Source organism: Camelus ferus, chromosome 13 (genome assembly GCF_009834535.1).
Source record: "Camelus ferus isolate YT-003-E chromosome 13, BCGSAC_Cfer_1.0, whole genome shotgun sequence".
NCBI classification, from domain to species: domain Eukaryota; kingdom Metazoa; phylum Chordata; class Mammalia; order Artiodactyla; family Camelidae; genus Camelus; species Camelus ferus.
In genome coordinates, this window is record NC_045708.1 from 28,133,302 (window position 1) to 28,143,547 (window position 10,246).

At 56.1% G+C, this 10,246-nt stretch overlaps 1 protein-coding gene across 2 annotated transcripts in view; it reads left to right on the top strand.

Moving 5' to 3' along the window:
* Positions 1 to 10,225, top strand: part of BMP8A (bone morphogenetic protein 8a) — a 37,576-nt gene extending 27,351 nt beyond the window's left edge. Inside the window, exons 4-7 of one of the 2 annotated variants that reach the window (XM_032493914.1) lie at positions 1,675 to 1,869; positions 2,611 to 2,747; positions 3,218 to 3,328; positions 6,999 to 10,225. In XM_032493914.1, coding sequence (XP_032349805.1) covers positions 1,675 to 1,869; positions 2,611 to 2,747; positions 3,218 to 3,328; positions 6,999 to 7,148 — 593 coding nt within the window. In that variant the 3' untranslated portion in view covers positions 7,149 to 10,225. The remainder of the gene's footprint in view (positions 1 to 1,674; positions 1,870 to 2,610; positions 2,748 to 3,217; positions 3,329 to 6,998) is intronic. The other variant, XM_032493915.1, reaches the window with a different exon arrangement.
* Positions 10,226 to 10,246: the final 21 nt, after the last annotated feature.

The following is a 10,246-nucleotide window of genomic DNA, read 5'->3' on the forward strand; positions in this document are numbered from 1 at the left end:
CTGTCCCCAGTGTTTAGGATAGGAAGAGAATTCTCTAGTAGAGTTGTCACAGAGTATAACTACTCATGATCCATAACAATGCTGGCTTTAAGTCTGTTGCTAAAAGCACATGTACAATGCTTGTGTAACAATTCGGTATAAGTGATAAAATGTATAACCTATAAAGTGTTTCCCCATTAACGTACCTCTGGGCCTGTTCACCATGTCTGATTAGTTCCCCCCAAGTGGATAACCAGGCAGATGTAAAGGAGGCCTGGCACCAGGGACATGATCTAAACTTGAGCAGGAGCTACCATATTAGCATCAAGGGACAGCTATTTTGATCATCAATACTTTCTATAGAAAGATTTGTAATCAAAAGGGGAAATGATGGAAAAATCTGCACATATTGAGGTATGGGGAAGTCATTCTGGCTTAAGCATGATTTGACTTAAACTTTATTGACCAAAGCGGCCTGTTTTATGGCCTTTGGACATGCACTGTACATCTGCTTTTGAAAGTCAAAATGGAATAGCTGTGGTTCAGACACCCAAGGTAAAACTAGGTGGCCATTGTGGACATGATTTCAGATATGTTCCTGTATTGTTGAGAACTTGAATTTTCTGAGCTGTGTCAGACTCAGGACGTCACCAGCCATTCTCAAAGCAGTGTCTGTTGGCAGATGGCAGCTGCAACCTTATGACCTCAAGGTTCCCTCTTGTAACTATTAAATTTCTAGACAATAAAATTGCTTTAGATCAGATGTTAGCAGAAAAAAGGAGATGTGTGCAGTGGCCAATAGCTCCTATTATGTGTGTGTTAACACCACATCAAAAGTCAAAACCTACTCAGATAAAAGTAGATAACTGGCTACCTGGCTACGAGTCTCCCCCAAAGTGCCAAGTCCAGACTTGTTTTCAGGTTTATTCTTCCTGAATTCCTCAGGGAATGAGATCTTAATCATACAAGACTCAGATCCAGAACTTGGAACTTGGGAGTATTTCCAACTTGGTATCCATTCCCCAAATTGAGGTAGGACTCTGCCCTGTTTCAGCACGAATTAGCCAGAGTGGTCATCGCCCCATTCCCTGAGAGGGAAGGATGAAACAAATTGGAGATTGAAACTGAATTCCTTTGCTGAGTTTACGATTAACCTCTCTATCCAAAATATTATCCCCCTTCTTATCCAACATCTGTTCTCTTAAAGACTGAGGACTATCAAAGAAAAGGGGGGTTGTAACCAAGCAGAACCCTATGGGGCCTTCCCAGGACAGATATTCCCCCCATATTTTTTGCTGCAGCTCCTCTCTGAAGTACGAGACAATAGAAGCTCTTGCATATTTCCTGAGTTTTTCAGGTGCTAAAACCCACCACCAAATGGAAGAAATTAACTACTTGATCATGAGCACGTGGCCCCCAGACCTTCTGGTGTCTAGGGATTGATCACCATTAACCAATCAGAATTGTGCACAGCTGACCACATACACTGGGATGTCCCTCCCTTAGCTGGCCTTAAAAATGCTCAGCTGAAACCCTTGGGAAAAGTCTAGGGTTTTTTGGGTGTGAGCTGTTCTTGCTCAGCCCAGCAATAAACCTTTCTCTGCTCCAAACTCCAAATTTCAGTACTTCTTTGGCCTTACTGGCATGGGGCGCACTGCGTCCAGTAATAGGCCCTCTCTGCTCTCTCTGTCTCAGGGCACAGCGTGGATCCTGGTCTGGCTGGTCTGCTGGGGCAACGGGCACCACGCTCCAGACAGCCTTTCGTGGTCACCTTTTTCAGGGCGAGCCCTGGCCCTGTACGAGCCCCTCGGGCAGTGAGGCCCCTGAAGAGGAGGCCGCCGAAAAGAACCAACGAGCTGCCGCCCCCCAACAAACTGCCGGGAATCTTTGGTGAGCCTGGGGACCAGTGGTGGGGACAGAACCTTCCTGGCCTTGGCAGGATCAAGCCAGTGGTCACCCCTCAGTCACCTTTCCTGATACCCCTGTGCCCCCATATCCTGGGGGCCAGCCACTACACCCTCTCTCAGGGCTCTGTCCTCACATCCTTGCTGCCCCAAAGTCCCTTCTCTGCCCTGCCCATCCACTAGGCCTTGCCTGGCTCTCCATCAGTCAGGTGCCCAGCAGGATCCAGGTGTTTATGTAAAGGTCTTCTCCTCGGGATCAGGGATGAGCCTGACCCACCCCATGCCCTCCTTTCCTTCATGGAGAGTCGGCCTTTGCTTGCCCTCAGTGGGGCCACTTGTCCTGTGGAGTGGGTGTGGCAGGAGAGGTGGGGTGAGGTCAAGGGTGTCTCTGGAGGAAAGAAGAACGAGCTGCTGGATGGACGAGGGTCCCCAGGCTGTTTATGGGACCATCAGGAGGTCCACAGGCTGAAAGTCAGGGGAGGCTGGTCTGAGTGTGGGATGACTGTAACCATAGAGAGCCATCTGGAGCCATTGAAGGTTCTTGAGCTGGGTCACAGCACCAGCAGAGCTGCAGGGATGGGCTTTATGAGACCAAATGGTTTAGTTTCCCCTCATTCATTCATTCAACAAACATGCCCATCAGGGCGTCCCCCGCCCTGGGAGCTCCCCGTGGTGGCTGCACAGAGCAGGACCCCAGCAAAGACCTTGCCCTGTCTGTCCCCCGCAGATGACGTCCACGGCTCTCATGGCCGGCAGGTGTGCCGCCGGCATGAGCTCTACGTCAGCTTCCAGGACCTCGGCTGGCTGGTAATTCCTGCCTCTCCTTCTTCCCTGAGTGACAGTCCCCATCTGAAGATCCCGAGTGTATGTCCGGGGGGGGGTTGGAATTATGAGGAATTTTCTTTTTTTATGTATTATTTTCTTCTGTTTCCCAAGTTTTCTAAAAGGAGAACGTGTTGCTTTTACAGTGAAAAGTGAGTTTTCATAAAAACCATGCAACTGGAGAGACTGAATCCTTAGCCACAAAAAAAATCAGAGCTCAGCAGGGAAACTGAGGCCAGGGTGGACAGGGCCTCTGTGCCTTTGCTGTGACTGGCGGCGGGCTGGGGAGGACGATGCTGAGGGCTGATGCCGGGTGAAGGGTCAGAGCTCGTGCCCGGCCCTGCCCGCTTTGGGTGGATGTCAGGCCTCTGGGGAGATGGCCACAGGAGGGGCCCGAGGGTGGGCTGATGGGGCCCTGAGGCTGAGGGAGGGTTAAGGGCAGGTGCTGGACCACGGGGCTGGGGAGGGGGCACGTGGATGGGACTCACCACCTCCTATTCCCCTCAACCCAGGATTGGGTCATCGCCCCCCAGGGCTACTCAGCCTATTACTGTGAAGGGGAGTGCTCCTTCCCGCTGGACTCCTGCATGAACGCCACCAACCACGCCATCCTGCAGTCCCTGGTGAGTACCACGTCGGTCCTGCCTGGATGCCCAGGGGAGGGGGACACTGAGGAGAGGGGCACGGACTCCAGGAGGTGATGGCAGCTCTGCTGGAGTCAGGGAGCTTCCTCTGCATGGGAACCTCCTTGCGTGCACGCGCAGTGAAAGCCCACACCTGCATGGAAACTGGCCCCAGCTGAGCACATGTGCTCCAGACACACTGACAGGTGTGCACGCGTGCACATCTGCGCCCTCCACGTGCAGGGGGGACAGTCCCAAACATGCAGTGGGTGTGGACTTATAAAGGCCCGCCTGCTTGTGGTCAGAGGTGCACAGCACTCCGCTGCCTGTGCGCTCCGAGCGCACACATGCACCGGTTCACGGGTGCGTTCAGCCTCCTGCGAGTGACATGCCCTCGGGTCAGGGTGGGTGGCCTGCGTGTGCGCTCTGCCCCCGCTTCCTGTGGGGGAGTCGCCGGGTGCCCAGTGCCCTTCTGGCTTTGGCTTCCTCGCCTCTTACTTTCCTGTTGGCTTTGTCCTGGGTCCCTCCCGGCTCTGTTTCTACAGATTGTGTGGCTTTGGATGCCCCAGTGTTCGGGGCAACTTTAAAGGCTGAAAAATAGTTTATAATAGGAACATAGTTGTTGCTGCTTATTGCTAATTATTTTAAATGGATTTTTTTTAAATGCTGAGGCTTCTTTCTAGAACATTGGTCTAGACACTTCAGTTAGAGGTTGTGCCAAGGTGATGCTATAGAGTGAGACTAAATGAATTAACAAAAGTGGCTTGGAGCCCAAGATAATGCCTCCTTTTCCCAGTGGTCACGTGGGGTTGACCGTTGGAAGCCACCTTCCTTGGAGGAGCTCAGGTGATGCCAGCACCTGCCCCTCCCAGGGCTGCTCCCCTCCCTCTGCACCAGCCCCGCCCCTCAGCTCCCGGGGCTGTCAGTCAACAGGAGGGAGCGCTGGCCCTGTGCTGGGTGCTCCAAGGCAGTGGCTGCCCTCTGGGGAGGCGGTCAGTGAACACATGAGCAAAGGAACCGTGGGCCCCGAAAGGAGGCTGGTGTGCAGAGAAGGGGCCAGAAGGGAGGTGACGGTGGGGGTGGGCAGGGCTCCCTCACACAGGGCCTGGGGGTCTCTCCTAACAGGGCAGTTAGTGGATTATGTCCCAGGTAAACCGAGAAGCCAGTGTAGGGTTTCAGCAAAGCAATACGTGATCTGACTTAGTCTCTAGAAGCATCTCTGGCAGCTGTGGGAGGACAGACCGTGGGTGGAGTGTGGAGAAGGCAAGGAGCCTGACCAGGGCGCCTGGCGGGGTGAGAAGTGGGCCAGGCAGCGTGGACAGGTGGAGGAAGGAGGGGAGGGGCCCAGGGCCTGCAGGTGAGGGTTGAGAGACTGGGTGCTGGGGTGAAGGTCTGCCCCTGAGGACGAGGAGGGGAACGACGACGTTGTTGGGTTGGAGGAGGGATTGAAGGAAACCTGAGGTTCTGCTTTTGCCCCCACACGTGGGAGGCCATGTTGACCCCATGTGGAAGTCGGGCAGGTGGGTGGAAGCAAGGCTGGAGTCTGAATTCGAGAGACGTCGCATGTGGTCTGAGTCTCGAGAACAGAAGAGATTGTCTGGGGAGACAGCAGACACAGGAGAGGTGGGCGAGGACTGGTGTCCTCCGTGGAGAGGCCTGGGAAGGAAGAGCCTTGGTGCGGCGAGGGATGGGGGTCGGGTGTCCTGAGAGGAAGCGAGTCTCTCCAGGCTCACTGTCTGCTGTTCCCCACATGGCAGCTGGGGGCCGCACTAAAGCACTGATATGACCACCTTGTTCTCAGTCGTGCCCCGTTACCCCTGCGAGAAAGTCTGAGCCCTTCGCCTGGGATGCAGGGGGGCCCCTTACTGGCCACCCTGCCAACCTCTCTGATGTCCTCCAGCCCACGTCCCAGTGCCCTCATCTCTTCCGCCCGTGCTCAGACCCAGAACGTGCCCTGCGTTTCCCACCTCCCTGCCTGCACCCCTGGGGGCCTCCTCAGCTCTGGGCCCGGGCAGCTCCTGCTCACCCTGCACACCTCGCCTCTGTGGTCCTTCCCAGCCAGGGTCGCTCTCCAGCACTCGTGTCCCAGGCTCAGAGGGTGTGCTGTGACTGTTGTGCTGCTCCCGTGGGTCCTGGTTGTCTACTGGAATGTTGTTTCCCCTCCCCTCCTGCTGAGGATGAGAGCAGGGACCACGTGGGGACATTTCTGTGCTCCCCACCCAGGGAGGGCTCGCACAAGGTATGTGTTGGAGATGTGTTTGTGTTGGAAGTGAGAAAAGTACCATTATACCCATTTGGCAGAGGAGAAAACTGAGGTCCACAGATGTATGATTTTTTATCCAAGGATATACAGCCAGTAAGTAACAGGACCTCTGAGTTGGTCTCCCACGTGGCTCGAAAGCGGATTGAATGGAATGGCACATTAGACTCCAAATCAATCTGTTTGGTGCAGATGGAACAAAAGGCCATCTCTCTTTTTGTCCCTCACCTGGGGAAGCTCTGGTCTAGGGGGGAGTCACAGAATAGCCGCCCTCTGTGGTGCCAACTTCTCTCTCCAGGGTCCCAGCCCAGGAAAGGCCCTCCCTGGTCAAGGCACTTACATGGTTGGCACAGGTGGGTGGTGTCGCTTGGTTTCTTTCACGTGGGCCTATGAAAGGCAAGCCCAGCTGCCGCATGCAGAGGCTGGGAAGTTGGGGAGCAGCACCCCCATGGCTCAGTGGGGCTGGACATCCCCACAGAGGCCTCAGCTCCCCTCAGGGGCCTGAGAGGCTCTGGGTCCCAAGCCAGCCCAGTGCCCGGCTAACGGTCCTGGAGGCAGGCTGGCTCAGAGCTGGGGCTTCTGGGACAAGGCTGGGCCCGGGGACCGCATCAGCCAGGTTTATCCAAGCCCTGCTTAGCGGCTCCCATGAGGGCCACGCAGCCCAGATGGATGGAAGCAGGCTCCCCTTTTTCTCTGGCCCCCGATGGGCGTGGGGCTCCCGTTAGGGCCCTTCCATGTGGGGCCCCACTGAAGAGTCCAGTATATTTCAGCTCATCGTGTCAAGTCTCAGGATAAATATTTTGGTGGAGGCTGAAACAGCTCCCTCAATCAGGCTGTCTCTTGGGGGTAGAGCTGTTTGGAGGAGGGTAGTGGGATCCCTACGCTGGGTCCCAGTCGTGCCGCAGCATCGGCCATGTGGCCCGGCCTCTGTGCCTCAGTTGTCACCTGCTGAGAACAATACCTGCCTAGAAGCCTGGGCGTGAGCAGGTGTAGCGTGAACGTTCTCCGACGCACAATCCAGAGGGGCCGACAGACCTTCAACAGCTAATGCCGATGAGACACGATCAGGGACGTTAAGAAGCACAGAGAAGACAGAGGAGCAGGGGGGCTCCAGGGGGCGGTGCTGCAGGGGCACCAGGAAGGAGGACTGGGCACATGTGCTGGGGACCAGTAGGGTCAGGGTTGTCCCGTCTTGGGGGGAGGGGTGTGGCAGGGAGCCAGCCGGTGCCCAGGCTGGGCCTGAGGGCAGAGGGGCAGGGTCCCCGCCAGCACCGGCCCTGCTGCAGGTGGAGGTGGACCCAGGGAGTGGGGAGCGGCCGGAGCCCCAGGCAGAGCTGGGGGCTGGGCCTAGGGGTCCCGGGAGAAGCCCCTGGTTCTCACGCCTCTGCCGGCCGCCCCCTCCCCGGCCAGGTGCACCTGATGAAGCCGGACGCGGTCCCCAAGGCATGCTGCGCACCCACCAAGCTGAGCGCCACCTCCGTGCTGTACTACGACAGCAGCAACAACGTCATCCTGCGCAAGCACCGCAACATGGTGGTCCGGGCCTGCGGCTGCCACTGACTGACCTGCACCCGCCCCAGGTGCTCAGCCCCCCATGGCGGGGACCTCCGACGCCGTCACAGCTCAGCAGGGGCTGCAGCGAGGGCCCTCCCTCCCTTCCCTGCCCACCTCCGGTCAGCTGGCCCTCTCCAGGCCCTGTTGCCCTGATCTGGGGTGTATGATAGACTGTCCACCCAACCTGGCTGGCTTGATGCACACTGTGGTCAGCACAGAAGTCCTGTCTTAGGACCTGTCCTTGGCCATTCCTCGCTGTGTCCGACCCAGGATGGTCTGGGAGCACCTGGAGCCTGAGGCTGGTGGTTGGGCTTTGCCCTACTCGCCAGAGGTATGGGTGTGGGCATCAGGGGTTGGCCCCTTCCCAGCACAATGCTGGGCGTTTCCGGGACACAGTCAGATGTGCACTTGCCCTCCATACCATGTATTAGTGGTTCCTAACCTGGCCCGACGCCAGTCAGCACATTAGAAAAAGAACAGTGGGCCTCATGCTTAAGGCTGAAGCTGGTGGGGATGTCTGAGGGCAGTGTGTCTTCCTGTCCTGGGCCTGCCCCTCTCCTGCCTGGGGAAGAGGTGTGACTCCCCAGAGAAGCAAAGAACCTTCCAGTTTCCTCCCCTTCTCCCTGTGGTGCTCAGCACTGAGACAAAAATAACCCTCAGCAGAAGCAAGGACAGTGGCTACAGTGGGTGGTCCACGCTGGCAGACGCACAGCACTGATGCCACCATGATCTATTCCTTTGCTCATGGCCATCAGTCACCAACCTGAGTACTTCTTCCACTGACCCTGGACAGGACCTCAAGGCCCTCAGCAGATAGCTCCAGGCAGCCAGCAGCTGTTTAGAGTCCACATGAACTGCTTTCCCTGCCTGTCCTCTCCAAGGAGCGATCCATTCCGCCCAGTGTGCTGCCTGGGTGGCCTCTGGCCATGCAGGGTCAGGGTAGGCACTGTGTCAGCCTGTGTCCAGGAGGCAAGAACAGGCTGGTCACCCATGTCTGCATCACCCCATGTGCCCAGGTCTTTGGGGCCTGTGAGCCAAAGAAAAGGCCTCTGTCCCAGGGGAGTGACAGGGAGCAATTAGGCTGAACTGGGTGGGAAGGTTCCCGGAAACCGCTGTTCTCCTTGGAGCAGCCGCCGGCAGCTGGAGTGTTTATTTGATTTCTGACTTGCCAGGTCTGTAATTTACCTGCTGGAGCAGACAGAGTCCAGCTGCCTGAACCCTGAAATACCGTGTCATTAGAAGCAGATCCTGGGCCCGCCCCAACCCATGGGCCCAGCCCAGGACGCGCATCCCTGGAATTCACTGCACCCTGAGGAGGGGCTCCGGGAGCGCAGGGCCGGCAGCAGGAGTGGAGGCTGGGGCCATGCTGCGGGACAGCAGCCCCTCCACCTGGACCTGGGAGGGGCTCCAGGAGCGAGTGCAGAGGAAGAGACTCCCCATGTGCACAGGAAGGCGTGCTCAGGCTGGGTGGCAGTGAGTGGGCGCTGGCCCAAAGGTCAGACCTGTATTCTGGCTCCAGCTCAGCCACTGACCTGCCTGATGTCTGGACACATGCCCTTCCTGGGTCAAGCTTTAGTTTCCCATCTCTGACGTGAGGACATACCTTGGCATCTCACATCTCCAAAGGCCCTTCCGGCCAGAGAACGTGCCTGCCACTCTGGCCCTCTCCTCTCATGGATCCAGACACGGACTAAAAGCCCAGCTGCCGTCAGACATGAAACCTGCCATTTCAGAGCCTTATTCAGCAGCTCTCCCCTGCCAAAATCAAGGGCAGTGTAGGCTTGGAAACTTTAGACAAATGCCACTGTTAGCCTTCTTCAGTGCCTAAGCATGGTTTGGGGTGCCAGGAAAGTTTGTGAAATGAATGTTTTGAAAATGTGGACTGCCCTGCCCATTGCAGATACAGAACAGGAGCATAAGGACAGTGATACGACTCCCTTCTCGGAAGTTCAGTGGTCACGGCCTTCCTGACAGACTTCTAGCATCTTTGCCATCCAGGCAGCCACCAAATGAAATCAAACAGAAAAGGTTTTGGAGAAGGGAGATAATTAAGGACACAAAGCTGATGAGGTGACACTGGTCAGTTACCAAGGCCATTTCGTTTATCTGGTTGCCCCTGGCAGTCCAGGTCATGTTCAAGGCTGCACATTAGAAGCACAAATAAGGGGGGGTCAACTCAGGCCCACCAGAAGCTAAGCAAATGCTGACAGGAAGGGGTGGTGCAAAGAACACGGGAGCTTGGGGCTGTCCGTTGTAGGGCACACTGCTCTGCCCGCCTCACCCCCAGCGCACATCCACACAACTGCAGTGCCATCTGGGCCCTGATGCCAGCTCATTGGGCAAAGCCCTACTGTCTGTCTCTATGTAGGGAAGTGGGTCACTTGGTTCAAAAAAATTCCCTATAATTTCACAGGAAAGGAGGCTGTGAATAGGAGAGGGTGGATTTTTACCAGTAGACCTGCTGGCATCAAACCCTGGCTCTGCCTCTTGTCAATCTGACCACACTATACTGTGGAGCCCGCTCCTTCCTCTGTAGAATGGGCTGTTGCCTCTGCCCTGGCAAGGCCGGTGTGGGGACCAAGTCTGCCCCCAGAACACTCGGCACTGTGCACACATGCGCTGAATGAACAGCATTATCAGCGGCCTTATTTTAAGTGAATTTGCAAATTTGAGCCTCCCCTGTGTGTCTTCCTAGTAAAACCCATTCCTCCCAGAATGTCCTTGGACGAGCTGCTGAATTTACTTCAAAGCTGTGCTTTCCTAAAAATTGGAAACTTGGTCGTCTCACGGGATGAGGTGTGGATGTGTACCTTCCCCTCCCTGTGGAGGGGTCGCCCTCTGCTGGGACGTGGCAGCGCTGTGCCCCCCGCCCTCCCGCAGCCCTGCTCGCCAGCCCAGCACCCACCCTGGCCTCATGGGAAGCTCAAGTGAAACCTTCTGGGGCTTCTCTTTTTACTGGGAAGCGTCGAGCAAGCACTCGGCCAATCTTTACAAAAAAGTTTTTCTCACTTAAGAAAGTATCACATGTGTGCTAGGGACATTTCTGAAAATAAAAAACAATCCAAATACACATAATCCCACCACATAGAAATAACCATTATTAA